Source organism: Hipposideros armiger, unplaced genomic scaffold, assembly GCF_001890085.2.
Source record: "Hipposideros armiger isolate ML-2016 unplaced genomic scaffold, ASM189008v1 scaffold_546, whole genome shotgun sequence".
In the NCBI taxonomy this organism is placed as follows: Eukaryota; Metazoa; Chordata; class Mammalia; order Chiroptera; family Hipposideridae; genus Hipposideros; species Hipposideros armiger.
This window is the reverse complement of record NW_017731896.1, coordinates 1086714-1104833: the sequence shown is the minus strand read 5'-3', so window position 1 is coordinate 1104833 and position 18120 is coordinate 1086714. Positions and strand designations below refer to the sequence as shown.

At 34.5% G+C, this 18120-nt stretch overlaps 1 protein-coding gene across 1 annotated transcript in view; it reads left to right on the top strand.

The window, feature by feature from the left end:
- The window catches only part of LOC109396811 (coiled-coil domain-containing protein 91), a gene marked incomplete at its 5' end in the record, with an annotated part of 121010 nt that overhangs the window by 51601 nt on the left and 51289 nt on the right, over positions 1-18120 (top strand). Inside the window, one exon of the mRNA XM_019668967.1 lies at positions 12006-12119. Within this exon, the coding sequence (XP_019524512.1) occupies positions 12006-12119 (114 nt within the window). The remainder of the gene's footprint in view (positions 1-12005; positions 12120-18120) is intronic.

The following is an 18120-nucleotide window of genomic DNA, read 5'->3' as shown; positions in this document are numbered from 1 at the left end:
AGCTCAGCGGCTGCTCAGCTCGGGCTGGACTCGAACCGCTGTTGCTCAGAGCTCAAACTCTTGAGCAAGCTCTTAACCAACTGAGCCACTCTGCCGGCCCTTGGTTGCTTTAAAATGTAACATTTTAACAAAAGTTGGGTCACCAAAAATAGCGCTTTGTGTTATGATCCCTTTAAAAAAGTATTCATCAGATTTTCTGTTGGGTGCCAAACTGAGATGATTCTTATTATTATTGTTTTTCAATGAAATACTTAGGGACTAATCTGGGAGTAACAAGGATAATTACTTTCAGCTTCAGAAAAATGTTTACTTTGAACAACTGGTGTAGATTTGCTCTAAGGCAATGAGTGGCTTCATGAGTCCAGGTAGAATCTTTAGGTCACAATAAAGCAGTACAGCCTCTCACTGGCCAGATGGAAGCATCACATTCGCTTCCGTATACCATGTTTTAAGAGGAACATTTTCAAATGAGAATGGGACAATTTTAGACATTTATTGGTGCCTCCTCGGCATCTATTCCTCTCTTCCCAAAATGATCCATTTTATTTCTTAGCCATGTGGTTTAGGTAACATTTAACCCACTTTCTAATCTGGTCATAAGACCTTATTTTCTTAGGTTAATGATTATATCCCATCCTCATGTTAGCAGGTTCCAAGAATTAACATATTTTCTGAGTCAAGCCTGTAAGACACCATTTTGGGATTCGGGCATATAAACACTCTCATTCACTGTAAGAAAATGAGAAAATCCTTGGAACTGTTACTTCCATCTTGGGATGATGCTTGTAGAGCTTTTGTAAACATGGAGCCAACACCAAAGGTAAAGCTAAAAACTGAAAAGGGAGAAATTTGCCTCCTGATCACATTATTTGAATACAAATGAAGCCTACTCTTCTTTTACGACTCTGTAAATTATTTTGTAAGTCATTTTGTGCTGAATTTTTGTTACTGTAATCAAAAGACTTTTAACTGATTGCCAAATAAATGTGCTAAAAAGTAACCCGGGCTTAGATTTGAGTCCTAACTTGTCACTCATGTAAACTTGACTAAGTTTGTAAAACATGTGAGACTCCATTTCCAGATCCATAAGATGGGATTAATAATCGCTGCTTTACAGAGTTGTAAGACCCTTGGAAACATATTTTTGAAAATGAAGAAAACCTAAGAATTGGGAAATAGCTTTAGAGACTATAAAATATCATGCAAATATTATAATAGTTGATGTTGTGGTCAAGCCAGTGACAAGGCAGGGAACCTTGTCACATACTGTGGAAGGAGTAGGAGTATTTAGCTCAAGAAGAGAAAAATAAAGACATGGCAATATTCTTCATGTATTTAAAAGGCTGCCACAAAAGGATATTTTTTCTGTCTAGCGGAAGAAGGACAGATTAGAAAAAGTAGATGAAAATTTTTAGCTCAGTGCAATATGGAGCTACCAAATCACAAGTTACCTTAGAAAAATAAAAGTGTGTCACTTTTATCCAGGATTGTGAATAATGGATTGGGTGGGACACTGAAGAATGTATGTATTAAGAATATAATTTCTGCTGTCACTTTTTGCTCTAAGGATCTCTGTCTCTATTCCTGTGTCATTGTAGGTACCTGGCAATATCTGACTCCACCGATATTAACCCAGTTACTGACATTCCAAATATTGACCATTCTTACAGTTTAATTATTGAACATTTGTTTTTATAAATAATTACTGTAAAATCCTTTTTAAATACATTTAAAATACTTACATTGACACTTTTAAACATATAACATTAATTAAGTAGCCGGTCTGCCTTAAACCTCAGGATATACCTACCTCTCAAAATGGTTCTGAGGATTAAAGAAAAATACACATAACTATTTAACTTTAAACACCAAATATCATTGCTTATATATTTTTACTTTAGTACTTTTTATATCATATTCTGCTTAACTCTGCTGTTTCTTTCATACAAATCTGTCAGTTGGCAGAATCTTTAACTTAGCATAGTGCCTGAAACGTAGTATATATTGTTGCTGAGATGCCCACAGCTGTTGTTGGTACTATTATTATTACCACCATCCTAATCACCTTGGTAATTTGAACACCTAGCACAGTACATGCATACTAAGCAGTGAGTGAATGGATGATTACCTAAGGCTGTGGTTTCCAACCTGCATCAGGTGGCCTGGGGTACTGCAGTGAACTCACAGGGGTGCTGCAGGGTATTTTAAATATGAGAGGGCAACACAGAGGGACTTGAAGTCTTTTGGAAACCAGGTAAACTACGAGTTTTTCCATTCTGATTTGTCTTGTGTTCCTTTATAATGTCATATCTTAGTGAAGCTGGGTTTGGTTTAGGGGTTGCTGTGATAAAAAGCAAATACCATGCAAATATCAATGTGGAACAGGAAATCAGAGTATTATTGTCCAGTAAGGCAAAGATTTAAAGAGCTGTGCATGCCTAGTGTGGACAGCATTCTCATGAATAAGTAACTATGGTTAAGGATGAAATAAAAGTATGTTTCTTTCAATTTTTGCATATCATCTTTGGAAATAGTTACTAAGTTTTATGACCCAATTAACTAATCAATGGAATGATTAGGTATTTCTTTTGGCTTAGAGAGGGCATCATGAAAAAATTCCTGAGGCAGCAATGGAGCCGTGAACTGAGAAAGCTGGGAAGCTTTAGCTGAGAAAGTTTGGGAAGCTTTAGCCCAGTACCCACCTTATCTGGTGCTCTGGGGTACACAAGAAATATAAGACATAATCCCTACTCTTAAGTAGATTTTCTTTGAATTGAGGAAATAAATTCACTCATGCACTGAAGATGAATTATGCATCTACACCGTGTACCAGATACCATATTGAGTTCTAGTTGTAAAGAATATGAACTGTGATAAATATAATCCCTGACTTCAAAGGGATCTCAACTTGGTAAGATGGACAAGAAAAGCAGTTATTTCAATTCTGAGTTATGGAGTGCTTTCAGAGATAAGATGTAGGGTGCTCTTTGAGCAGATACAAGTGGTGCTAGGTTCACCCCCACCATGAGGAGATGTGGGAGATCTGGTACATTTCAGGGAAGGCTTCTAGGGATGATGACACTTAAATTGAATTATGCAGAAGGAGGAGCAGGCTCGCTTATCATAAGAGAAGGATAAGGGAAAACCATTCCAAGCTGAGAAAGCATGACATGTCCAGGGAACTGCAGATTGAATACTTACCATGCACGTGACAAAACCATAGTTTCTACAGAGGTCACAAACACGAGTGAGACTTAGCCTTTGTCCTCAGGATTTTACAGTGAATGAGGGAATACGTCAGATCCATGAATTGCCCTACTGCGAGGCAGAAGATGACAAAGCACAGCCGGTTGAGGCATTTGAAAACAACGGAGGGAATAAGCATAGTAGGTGGTGGATATCAATTTGACAGGAATTGAAAATGTTTCTTGGGAAAGTAGAATAAAACAAAGATGGAGTTGATATGCTTAAACAGATGATGAGAACTCTGAAGTTACGTGGTTGAACTCACATTTATTATTACCAGAAATAGAATGCCCTGAAGACTCAATTGGCACAAGAGTGACAAGGGCTAAATGCCATTTATGAACGGTTACCTTGACAGCCTGACATGTGATGCATTGAAGCAGGGGAGACTCTGAAGTCAAGACTACTCCCTGGAAGTGGCTGGAATACTTGACATGCAAAAAGTGGGCAACCTAGCCCAAGTGATGGCAGTTGAGATAGCGAAGAAAAGACAAACATTTTGAAGGGAAGAAGACTGAACCTGGTTACTGGAAATAGGATATGAAATCAAATATGTGTCTCTAATGCGTTAAATCTTATTGACTGATAAAACTCATGTAACCCGGTATCTGGGGTGAACAACAAATAATTGACCACTTTTAGTGTGATTCTATTCTGAGTAATAGTGAATAAACAAAAGTAATACATTTTACCAACCTGGCAAGATTTAAGTGCTTTAGAGTTCTTTAGTTATTTAATTTATTGCTAATTTTATTTTCAAGTAAAAAGTTATTCACATATTTATGGAAAACAGAATATTTCAGTATTTTTGTTCTTTCTCTATATTATCAGCTTTGTATTTTTATACATTTATCTAAGCAGGTGTGGTTGAGGACCATTATATCCCACAGATATATTAATATCTGTGTTTTACAAGTTTCAGTATAAGTTGTTTTACCACATTTCTACAGATTTTTACTAAACTCTTTGTGCAATGATATCATTATTCCTATCCACAACAAAGTACCAATTTAAGTATAAGCAGATAAATAATACCAATCAATTGTAAAGCTTGGATGAAATGAAAGATTACTAAGAAAAATATAAATCCCAAACTGATGCAAGAAGAATTAGAAACGCTGGATAGTTCTATAACTATAGAATAAACTGTATCTATAGTTTAAAAATACTATATGTCTCTGTAAAAAAATAATAAATGTAGATACTCCCCTCTCCAGTTGATGGCAACTTAATTCACATCCCCATGAGTGTTGACTAGACTTAGTTTTTCATTTCAAATTAATAGATTATAGAAAGGGAAACTATGTTAACTTTGCACTAGAGAAACCTGGCAGATACTAGTTTAACCAAATGATCAAGGTTAACATCACCAGTGATAAATTGTTTCATGCCACATACCCCCTGATCACATATAATGAGAAGCACGCTTCATCTCTGGTATTCTCCCCAAACTCCATAACCCCAGTCTAATCATGAGAAAAAACAGACAGATTCAAATTTTTTTAAATACCTGAAAAGCACTCTTCAAAAGTGTCAATGTCATAATAAGAAAAGACTGGAAAACTGTCACAGATTAAAAGAGACGAATGAGATATGATGTCTGAATACAATGTCTTACCCTGGATTAATTCTGGAACAGAACAGCAACAACCAACATTAAGCTGGAACAGAAAAAAAAAATTCAGGGATACCTTATAAAAAAAAACAAAATCTCTAATCTTTTTAATATTAGTTAATTTCTTAGCTTGGTAAATGTACCATAATTATGTAAAAACCTTAGTTTTACTATTAGGAAGAGCTATATTAAAGGTATGTAAAAAACTCTTACACTATCTTTGCAAGTTTCCTATAAATCTAAAATTGTTTCAAAACAAAAATGTTTCATATATTTTTTCTAACACATATCTAGTTTAAAAGAACAGATAGAGTATTCCTTTTTATCTACTCCCTTCTAAAACCTCACTGAAATAAAACTCAGCTGAAATGGAGCACATAGCTAGAAGTGGAGACCACTGAGAATACCGGCATGCATTGTAGAAACTCCAAAACCTTACTAGTCGATGGCACCAGACAGACACCCCTGGAAGTGGGAATGAAGATGAAGCTTCAAGTACGAGAACATTTTGAAAGTCTGTTTAATAAGCAGTTAGATCCCTACTCATTTTTTTTAGTCCTGGCAGAAAACGGGTTAGTTCTCTGGGAAAAAATAAAAAGCAGGGTCTCTGGACCAAGGATAAATAAGCACACTTGAAGGCAGAGGTGCTATAATGAAATGGGGTTGGAGGAGAGCAAGGTGAAAAGTTGTGTGCTGTGTATTGAGAACCATAGCTATTTTTCCTATCCCAGCTTTCAGAATGCTGACAACCAGACAGGAAGTTGGAAGATTTCTTTTCTGAGGAATCTAGACATCTCAAGATAAAAGACCTAAATATATTGGTATCAGGAATTGCCCCAAGGAAACAAACCCAGCCACATTACTCTGCTATTAAGATAACAGCCCATAAACCACAACTGCAAGCAGAGTTGCTAATCAGCATTTTAGGGCTCTACTCTGTAAACATGAGTAAACAGTCAAGTATGAACAGTCAATTTCTCATGAAAAGCAGAGAATAAAACAGATGCTGTGAGACATGAAAAGTTAAAAAAAAGTTATTTCCTGAGCTAAGAGAAGATTTTGCATCTGTGAAACAGGAAGAGGATTCTATTTTTTAAGGCAAATGAAAAGATTAGAAATTTAAAGTATAGTAGAAAGTTTAAAACAAAAACAGGAGTCAGAAGCTGAAGTTATAGAAGCCTTCCAGAGAAAAGATTGTAAAAATGCAAAGAAATGGAAAACAGGAGTGAAAAGACCAGAAAATTAGGCAGTCAACTCAGGAGACTCATTAGCTAAATCATAGGATTTTGAGAAATAAAAAATAGAAAATAGAATGCAGGAAATTATTATTATTATTATTATTATTATCATCATCATCATCATCATCATCAAAGTAAAAATCTCCCAGAATTGAAGGACATGAGTTTCTAGATAGGCCTGTAACTAAGTTTGTCAGGAATATTTTGAGAACCAGGGCTAAAGAAAATGCATAAAAGTTCTTAAAATATTCTGCAAATGATGAGGAATCAGAACACAGACTTCTCAACAACCTTTAAAACTACATAAATTTCCAAGCTAGAAACCTGCACTCAGCAAAACTATATATTAAGTGGGAGAGTAGAATAAAGGCATTTTTCAGACAAAGGAGATACTAAAACTTTATTTTCCATGTGCCTTTTCTCAGGAATCTCCTGGAGGGGGGTGCTCTGTCAAAACAAGAGTAAACTAAGAAAGAAGAATCCAGTGGTATCTAGAAAGCTGGAGATACATTCAAGAGAAATGTAGTGAATCCCCAGAAATGTGCCTGAGGGAGATACCAAAATAGACAGCTATGTAACAGACCTGGAGAACAACCAATCTAATTTGGAGATATGTATCCAAGACGATAAATATAAAGTGTTTGCTATCTTTGAACATATTGAATAGCTGTTTAGACAAATCAAATTTGGGAATCAATTTATAATATGCATTTGTTCAGGCCAATATAATGTGGCTTCAGTAACATTGTATCATTTCTGAGCTCAAGCCTTAAGAGACCTTACATGCTTTTGCTCTTTTTTTGCAACTCTGTCCAGCAGTTATATGAAAAATCCTGAGCTAGTCTGCCGGAGAATTGGAGACCACAGGAAGCCTTCCTACCTAAGACCATTCTAGTGGTAGCAGCGACATCAGCCCCAGCAGTTGATAGCAGATACATGAGAGCCCTGCCAAGATCAAAAGAAATGTCCAGCTGAGCCCAGCCCAGATGGCCAACTTACAGAATCATGACCTAAATCAGGGATTGGCAAGCTTTTTCTATAAAGGCCTGATAGTAGATATTTTAGACTAAATGGGCAAAGAGGCTTATTTGAGAATATTATGTAGGTGCTTACATAACAAGAAGAAAAAAAACCACAGATCTTTGCAAGTATTTTTATGGATGAAATTCAAAATACAGTAATAAGAATAATTTTTGTATGATATAGATCTAGTGAGAACGATAGAATTCGCTTTGGGGAGGATAACATTTTGCTTATTTGTGGTTCAAAGTTAGGTTTCCCTATCATCAAAAATGGTAGCAAATACTCTATTTATGCTGATGTGAATGAGATTCTGCATAGTATTACACCTTTAAAAATGTCTTTCACACAGGTGCTGCCAAAGTTTGACATCAGTGAGCATATGATTTTAATTAGCATAGTTATCACTTGAGAAGCATTTTCAGAATTAGGTTCTGTTAATGTTTTCCACTTAGCATGTGATTACAGTGCAGATTAATTACTTCCAGTTAAAGGTTACATGAAAGCATCTCAGTTGCACAGTAAATAGACTTTGAAATATGGAAATTTTATTTGTACTTGCATCACTATATGTAAAGCACTGGTGGAACTGTAGTTTGAGCTCATAAATTTGAATAGTAATGGATGTTGCACTTTTTTTCTTTGACTGTTGATGCATAGGAAGTGTATAAAGCAGCTTGACTTTACTTAGGATTCAAACGCTCATTATCTAAAGTGTATTTCCAAAACCACGTGAAACTTTTAAAATAATGCGTAATTAGATAATATGCATACACTGTGTATAGAAACAAAAATAATTAAAGCACAGTTGCCTCAGAAAATTTTTGATACAATGACTTACAGCCCCCAGACCAGAATTGAGTTGATTACTCAGATTTGTTCCATAAATAACTGTGTTTGCAATCCTTAACTAAATTGCGCTGATAAAGAATAAACAACCAATGAGCATTTGTTAGTTCATGATCCTGTGATTACTGATATGTATGGTAGATGTAATGGGTACCAAAGCATAACTATACTTTTAAGCAATAAAGAGAAATCCTAAAATCATGTACAAATATGTCGCATAAGCTTTTAGCCCTAATAACATTCATCATGACTTATTTAATTATAACAGTATAGAAAATGATTCCAGTCATTCATTTAAAAAAAAAATATATATATATATATCTTTCTTCCACACATAAAAACTAGTTATATAATAATTTGGATATGATTTCTTGCATATATTCTTAGATAAAGAATATTTAAAATGTGATGAGAAATGTAACTGATGTATTTTAACAAACCATAAAATATATGAAAATGGTTGTTTTTCACTCTGAACTGTTACTTAGAGCAGCGGTTCTCACCTGGAGGTGATCTAGTGCATAGACGCCAGGTGTGTTCTTTATCACACGACACCTCATCTCCACCCCTAGCAAAGAATTGCCAACAGAGCCAAGGGTGAGAAACTGACCCTCAGAGAATATACCATGCTCTTATTTTGTGTCCATTGCTACAGTATTCTAGAAAATAATCTTTCAGAATTGCCTGTTTGAATATGCTCATTGTGACAAACCTTCATTCCTTGTGAGATTTATTTTATTTTATTTTGGACTAATTCTCATGACTCATAGGGACGTATAGTTCATTTGTGGAACTCAATAAAACATATAGGCAGATATTCACAGGCACTTGTATACATGCACACAAAATTCATTAATCATTTCCAACTAATTCAGAATTTTGTTTGATTGGAAAATGGAAGACTTAAACCTTTCTTTTGTATCGTATTCAAAGGCATTTGTTTATTGATAAGTAAACTTTTTAGCGTGAACTTCAGAACCTTGACTGTCATCTACCATATTTCACCATGTATAAGACGCTCCCATGTATAAGACGTACCTTAATTATGAAAAAAAATGTATTACATAAAGTTATTGAACTCAAGTTTTAGTCATCATAAAATCCATACAACTCCTCATCACTGTCAAAGCTCCTAACCGTTAGCTTGTCCTCATCTGTGTCTGATGACGAATCACTGTCTTCATATATTGCCTCTCATGGCCTTCTTCTGCCGTGGCGTTTTCAGTAGGGTTTCTTCTTCCCGTAGCCAGTCTCAGATTGTTTTCTAAGTTGGGGGAGGACCAAACTTACGTTCAGCAACACGATTTCCATTCACTTTTGCAAACTGGATCACTTTTCACTTGAATTCAGCACTGTATGAAAATCTTTTCTGAACCATTTCTGGGCAGAACATGGCAAAATGTAACCTACCATAATATTCTGGTAACAAGTGCGAAACAATGATCACAAACACAACAAGCGTGAAAACGCGGGAAATGCAAGTAGAAAACCTACAACCACTGTATAAGACACACCCAGTTTTTAGACCCCAAATTTTTCGAAAAAGGGTGCATCTTATACATGGGGAAATACAGTAACTCCCAACTGGGAGGGGAGAATCAAGGGAAACTTCTGTAAATGGGTTTTGGTTGGCTCAAAAATTGGTAGAGGAAGATTCTCCAAAATGTGGACTGAGCACATAATATAAAGTCTCAATCCCTAAAATATGTCGCCTCAAGAACATATTAGCTAGCTCTTTGTGATTTTTCTGGATATATCCCTTTATTTAAATTGATGCTTTTGCCTTCAACCAAAAAGTTCTGGTCAAATTTACCAATATGACCCTTGCTAGATAGAAATTCTGATTGGTGTTAAATATGAGACAGATTTATCTTCTACATCCAAATGATTCAGGTCTACAATCCTTATCTGCAGTTCTAAAATTCCAGAAACCCTGCAAACCAAGGATTTTTGTAACTCCGTCTGTTGACAGAATGTAACCTGAACTGATATGATGGTTGTACTTTAATTTACCCACTTAGTGTGACTGTTCATATTCTTCACTGCAGGACTATTAATGTGTTGTATTTCAGGGGCCTTATGTATATGCTATATTGTTTGCCCTTCTAAAATCTGAAAAATTTCAAATTCCAAATTAATAAGTGTGAAACCAATAGGAATTGTATTGTAATAGATGTTTTTATTTTAAATAATCTTATTTGTCCTCATTTTTTTTCTTTTAAAAATTACTATAGTTTTTCAACTTTAATCTTTTCAAATAATTATGGAAGCAACTTAGCGTTCTATTATTTTATAATTGGAACTAAAGCTTAATGTGACTGAAAATAATAATTTTCAAAGTCACCATTATAGGAATTTTCAGATTTGTGACTTAATTTTATATCTTAGGGAAGAAATCCAAAAAATTATGAGTATACCAATATTAAAATGGAAAGAGAACATGATCGAGCAACTAATAAATAATATGTATATTGGTAATATTTCTATGAAAATGTTGAATATCATATAATAACCTTTTTTAAATGCAGAATAAAATTAGGTGTTTTTCTCCCTCAAATAAGCAAAGATTCCAAAATCTGATAAGACTAAATGTAATTATGGATGCAAGAAAACAGCCATTTTCATGGGCTGCTTATGGGGGAAAAAATTGTACAAAAGGTCAAAAGCTATAAGAGAGCTCAAAAATTATATCCCTTAGCCAAAGTTATTCTACTTCTTGAATTGATCTTAAAGAAATATGTAACGTTCATTACAAATGTACATATATGGATGCTCCTCACTGCTTTATTCTATTAAAAACAACCAGAATATTCATGAATAAGGATTGGTAAAATAAATTATTATATACCCCTGTAATGGAATATAAACCATAATATGAAAGAATATATAATGGCTTAAAAATATTCAAAATATATTTTAGCTGAAAAATGACAAGTTAGAAAATAGTATATACAGTTTGAACCCTATCCCCCTCTTTATACCAAAGTGTGTGTGTGTGTGTGTGTGTGTGTGTGTGTGTGTGTATTGTTTTGTGTTCACATTTTCCTGAATTTTCAGATTTTGTACAGTAAATATATTCAGAATAGGAAATTCTTAATATTTCTTTTTTCTGGTTATATATACATATCTAAAATTAATTGGGAAAAACTAAATAAAATCATATCTACACTACAAAGTGAAGCGTCCTCAAGAATAACAAAATGAAAAAAAAAATACTCCTGAGAAATTTCAAGGCATTTTATAATTGATTGCCTATTCAAAAGAAGGATGCTACCTACGAGTATATAGATAAATGGAAGTTAAAGAAGTTTGTTTTGTGGTGTTCATTCAATCTATGAAACACTATTTTAGCAGAAAATATTACTACTACTTGAGAAGTGCTACTTTTATTTTTTCCAGAAATTTAGCCGCCCTTCTCCTTGTCTGAAATTCTGAAACCTCTTAGGTACCTGATTACTAGTTCAGTAAAGTGGGGAGTACCACTTTTCTCCCTAGATTTCTCCTTTCAAATATTAGCACACAGGGTGGAGTTTTTACCTCTTATTCATGGTGTCCAGCTCTCAACATCTTAACCTGGCAGGACGACCAAACTAGCTGTAAATCTTACTACCCAGACCACACTTGATTATTGTATGATGGGAAAATTAAACGTGAATAAAACAGCTAAAGCATGAGGGTGTTCTTGGAAGAATAAACACAAGCTGGAAGTCTTATGTGGATAGTGCAGAGTACAGGAAGGTGATCAATCATGTAAACATCAAATGAAAGGTTGGTAAGGAAGCCATTGGAGTCTGTCGGGCGCTCCCTGCAATAAATGGCTTATTCCATTTCTTTTCCCTTTCCCTCAGTGTAGAAAAGTGAATTCTCTGGAATCTCTAGCAGATTCCAGAAGATTTTGTAAGTTCTCATTCCTGTTTAAAGATATGCTTTGAACAGAATAAGCTCAAACCATTGAAGAGGATTTTTAGTTTATATAAAATGAGAACAAAATGTTACGATGCATACCTCCCTGACTTTTTCCTTCCTCCCACAAACAGGAAACTGTTAAGGCAGCAATAATAGAAGAGCAGAAGCGAAGTGAAAAGGCTGTGGAAGAGGCAGTGAAAAGAACAAGAGATGAATTGATAGAGTATGTAAAAGAACAGAAAAGGGTAAGTATCTCCTGAAGGGTTTTAATGTGTGCTTCTAAACTGAAGCACTCGCTTCCAGCTTCCACATAACAACATGAAATTGAAAACTATTTAAAATGCCCTTTGTCATGTAATTTAGGAATATCTAGCTAAGGTTATTTTTTCTGATACAGTTATATATTCTAATTGTTGTATCTAGCGACATTAATCTCATCTGTAAACAAAAAAGCAACACTGAATAATTTCTTGCTAGACACCTAGAAATTACCTACATTATTTCCAGTTTAACTTTACACTCATGAAGAAAGGATCTAGTTCTACATATTTTTCTTTTTGAGGTAACATTGGTTTATAGCATGTAAGTTTCAGGTGTACAACATTATAATTCAACATCTGTATATGCCACATTGTACTCACCACCGAAAAGTCCAATTTCCATCCATCACCATTACAATTGACTCCCTTTACTCATTTCGCCCTCCCTTCATCCTCCCTTCCCTCTAGTAACCACCAATCCATTGTCTTCTAGTATGAGCATGTTTTTGTTTTGTTCTTTTTTTTATTCCACATGAGTGAAATCATATGTCATATGTCTTTCTTTGTCTGATTTATTTCACTTAGCGTAATCTCCTCAAGACCCATCTATGTTGATGCAAATGATAAGATTGTATGTTTTTTATGGCTGAGTAGTAGCCCATTGTATAATATATACACTTAACCTTTCAACAGTGTGGGCACTAGGGTCACTGATAACCCGCACAGTTGAAAATTTGTATAACTTTTGAATCCCCCAAACCTTAATTACTAATAGCCTACTGTTGACTGGAACCTTTACTGATAATATAAACAGTCAATTAACACATATTTTGTATGTTATATGTATTATGTACTGTATTATTACAATACAGTAAGCTAGAAAAAATGTTAAGAAAATCATAAGAGAAAATATATCTACAATATTTATTGATAAAAATTCACATATAAGTGCACATGTGAAGTTCAAGCTTGTTATTCAGTAGTCAACTGTACATATCATATCTATTTTATCCATTAATTCATTAATGGCCACTTAGGTTGCTGCAGTGCACACAGAGGTGCACATATCTTTTCAAATTAGTGTTTTTATATTCTTCTGATAATTGCCCAGAAGTAGAATAGCTGGATCATATGGTAGTTTATTCTTAACCTTTTGAGGAACCTTCATAGTATTTCCATAGTGGCTGTATGAATTTGCATTCCCATAAGTAGTGTATGAGGGTTCTCTTTTTTTTTTTTTTTTTGCATCCCCTCCACTCTAATTTTTATCTTTTTGATGATAGCCATTCTTACAGGTGTAAGGCAGTAGTTGATTATGGTTTTGATTTGCATTTCCCAAATATTTAGTCATGTTGAGCATCTTTTCATGTTCCTGTTGGCCATCTGAATGAACAGATATTCAGATTCTCTACCCAGATTGTTTGCTTTTTTGTTGTTAAATGGTATGAGTTCTTTGTATAGTTTGGATATTAACCCCTTCTCAGATGTATGATTTGCAAATATCTTTTCCCATTTGGTAGATTGCCTTTTCATTTTGTTGATGCTTTTCCTTGCTGTGCAGAAGCTTCTTAGTTTCATATAGGCTCATTTGTTTATTTTTGCTTTTGTTTCCCTTGCTGTTGGAGTCAAATCCACAAAAAGCATCACTAAGACTGATCTCAAAGAGTCACCACCTATGTTTTTTTCTGTATATTTTATGGTTTCATGACTTAAGTTCATGTCTTTAATCCATTTTGATTATGTATGTATGGTATAAGATAGTGATCTAGTTTTATTCGTTAGCATATGGCTGTCCAGTTGTCCCAACATCATTTTTTGAAGAGTATTTTCTTTCTCATTGTATATTCTTGGCTCCTTTATCGTAAATTAGTTGTCCATATATGTGTGGGTTTACTTCTGTGCTCTCAATTCTGTACCACTGACTTATATGTCTGTTTCTCTACCCATTCCATACTGTTTTGGTTACTATAGCTTTGGAGTATAGTTTGAAATCAAGGTGAGTGATATCTCCAGCTTTCTTCTTTTTTTCTCAGGATTGCTTTGGCTATTCAGGATTTTTTGTGGTTCCATACAAATTTTAGGATTTTTTTGTCCTATTTCTGTAAAAATGCCATTGGGATTTTAATAGGGATTGCATTGAGTCTGTAGATTGCTTTAGGTAATAAGATCATTTTAACATTGTTAACTCTTTCAATCCATGAGCATGGAATATCTTTCCATTTATTTGTTCCTCTTCAATTTCTTTCAACAATGTCTTTTGGTTTTCAGTGTACAGATCTTTCAGCTCCTTGGTTAAATTTATTCCTAGGTATTTTATTCTTTTTGTTGCGATTATAAATGGGATTTTTAAGAAAAATTTCTTTTTCTAATAGCTGATAGTATATAGAAACACAACAGATTTTTTTTCTTTCAAAGATTTTATTGGAGAATTGGGGGAGGGAACAGCATTGGGGAATCAGGGAGGGGAACAGACAAGTTGCTGTCCTTTTGTTCTTCAGTCTAGTTGTGGAGGACATCGCTTCACTGGCCCATGCTGGTATTGTGATCATTGTGCTCTTTCCCGGCTTGAGGAAGATTGGTCGCTAGCCGTTGGACAGCCGCTCACAGCAGCTCACGGCAGCTCACGCTGGCTGCCGGCCACTCATACTGGCTGCTGACCACTCACAGTAGCTTATGGCAGCCCACTGCAGCTCCACCACAGTCTACACTGTCGCCAGTGACTCACAGCAGCCCAGCCCCAGGTCAAGCCATTGTACACTATCTTAGCTGTAGAGGGCACAGCATCACTGGCCCATGTGGAATCCGAACCGGCGGCCCTGCTGCTCAGAGCTGGTATCCCAAGCCAACTCTTAACCAACGAGTCACTTGGCCAGACCAAAACATAACAGGTTTTTGTATATTGATTTTGTATCCTGCAATTTTACTATATTCATTTATTATTTTTAATAGCTTGGTGGAGTCTTTAGGATTTTCTATATATAAAATTATGTCATCTATATATAGTGGCATTTTCACTTCTTCCTTTCCAATTCAGATGCCTTTTATTTCTTTTTCTTGCCTGATTGCTCTGGCAATTCTATTTTGAATAGAAGTGGCAAGAATGCACACCATCTTCTTCCTGATCTTAGAGGAAAAGCTTTCAGTTTTTCACCATTGAATAGGATGTTAGTTCTTGGTTTGTCATATATGGCCTTTATTATCTTGAGATACTTACCTTCTTATTCCATTTTATTGAGATTTTTTTTATTATAAATGGATATTGGATCTTGTCATGTGCTTTTTCTGCATCTGCTGAGATGATCATATGATTTTGATTCTTCATTTTGTTAATGTGGTGTATCATGTTGATTGATTTGTGGATGTTGAACCATCCTGGAATAATCCCTAGTGTTCCTTTTAGTGTATTGTTATATTTAGTTTGCTAATATTTTGTTAAGAACTTTTGCATCTGTGTTCATCAGAGATAATGCCTTGTAATTTTTCTTGTGTGTTGTCCTTTTCTGGTTTTGGTATCAGAGTAATGTTGACCACATAAAATGAATTTAGAAAGCATTCCCTTTTCTTCAGTTTTTTGGAAGAGTTTAAGGATTGGTATTAAATCTTCTTTGGTTGCTTCGTAGAATTCACCAATGAAGCCACTGGTCCTAGACTTCGTTTCCTTGGAGGCTTTTGATTGCTGTGTTAATCTCCTTACTAGAGATTTGTCTATTCAAATTTTCTATTTCTTCATAATCCAGTCTAGGGAGCTTGTATGATTCTAAGAATTTATCCATTTTCTCTAGATTTTCCTAATCTGTTTGCTTACATCTCTTTATAGAAATCAACTATGATTCTTTGTATTTGTTTAGTATGTGTTGTAACTTCTCTTTTGTTTCTGATTTTTATTTATTTGAGCCTTCTGTCTTTTTTTCTTAGTGAGTCTAGCTAAAAGTTTATCATTTTGTTTCTCTTTTTTGTTTTTTTTTAAAAAAAAGTTCTAATTTCATTGATTTTTTCTATTGTCTTTTTACTCTCCATTTGCTTTGATTTCTTCCTTGAACCAATATTTTTTTCCATAGGATGTTGTTTAATATTAATCTGTTTGTGATTTCTTTTTTCAGTTTGCTTCTTGTAATTGATTTCCGTTTTCATATCGTTGTCATTGGAAAAGATGCTTGATATGATTTTAGCCTTCTCAAATTTATTGAGCCTTGTTTTATGTTTTAACATATAGTCTATCCTAAGAATGTTCTATGTGCATTTGAGAAAATTATATATTATGCTACTTTTTGGATAGAATATTCTATACATGTTTATTAAGTTCTTTTTAATTTGTCATTTAAGGCTGAGGTTTTCTTTTTTACTTTGGATGATCTATCCATTGATGTAAATGGGGTGTTAAAGGCCCCTCTTATTATTGTGTTGCTGTCAGTTTCTCCCTTTTAGTCTGCTAATAGTTGCTTTTTATATTTTGTTACTCCTAAATTGGGTACATACATATTAATAAATATTATGTCTTCTTGATGGAGTGACCCATTTATCATTATATGATGCCCATCTTTGAATTTTTTTAAATGTTTTTTGGCTTTCTTTGATAAATATGGATACATCCACTTTCTTTTGGCTGCCATATGTTTAGAGGATCATCTTCCATCATTCACTTTGAGCCTATGTTTGTCTTTCAAGCTGAGATGAGTCTTCTGAAGGCAGCATATAGTTGGGTTCTTGTTTTATAATCCATCCAGCCACTTTAGGCCATTTTATGGGTGAGTTCTAACCATTTACACTTAGGGCAATTTTTGATATATGAGGACTTACTAACTGCCATTTTATCTTTTGTATTTCTTATTGCTCTATAGCTACCCTGTTTCTCTTTCCTTATTTTGTGTGTGTGCCATTTTAGTTTTGTAGTTTTCTATGATGTTTTGCTCAGTTTTATCTTGTTTTATGTTTCTTGTCTCTCCTCTAGATTTTTTTTTGTGTGTGTGTGTGTGGTTACCAAGAGGTTTGTATAGAACATCTCATAGGTAAAATAGTCCTTTTTCTGCCAATAGCTTCATTTGTCTATACAGGTTTTGTCATTTTCCTCCTTCCCTTACATGTTTTTGGTTTCACAAATTGTTCCTTTTTATATTGTGAGGTCATTACTGAATTGAAGTAGCTGTAGTTACTTTTAGTATTTTCCCCTTTAATCTTTTGCTATAATTTAATGTTTATACCATATTCTGAGATAGCTTTGCAATTTTCTGATTCTATTTGTCATCTTACTCAAAATTGTGTACTTTCTTTTTCCTTTTCATTTCAGTTAGAAGAGCTCCTTTAAACATTTCTTGTAAGGCAGGTCTAGTGGTTGTGAACTCTTCAGTTTTTGTTTGTTTTGGAAAGCCTTTATTTCTCATTCATATCTGAAGGATAACTTTACTGGGTACAGTATTCTTGGTTGGTAGTTTCCATTTTCCATTATTTTTAATATGTCATTCTGCTCTCTCTGGGCTTGTAGAGTGTCTGCTGAGAAATGTGCTGATAGGCTAATGGGACTCTTTTGTAGTCTGCTGTCTTTTTTTGTGGCTTCCTTTAAAATTCTTTACCATTGATGTTGACAGTATTAGTATAATGTGGCTTGGAAGTCTTTTTGTATTGAAATAATTAGGTGTTCTATTAGCTTCATGGACTTATTTATATATCCAGTTCCCTAGGTTTGGTAAGCTCTCAGCTATTATTTCTTTAAGCTCTCTGCTCCCTTCTCCCTCTCTTCTCCTTCTGGGATACCTATTATCCTTATGTAGCCTTTTCTAATGGAGTTGGACAGTTCTCATAAAGCTTCTTCTTTTTTTTTTTTAAGTTTTAGTTTCCTCTTGTCTTCTACCTGAATAATTTTTTATTTATTATTGTGAAATAAACATTTCTTTAAAATTGGTTTCAGCTGTATAACACAGTGCAATAGTTATACTTTTTACCCCTCGAGGTGACAACCCCCCTCCCCCAATCTGCCGCCCCACTTCCCCTC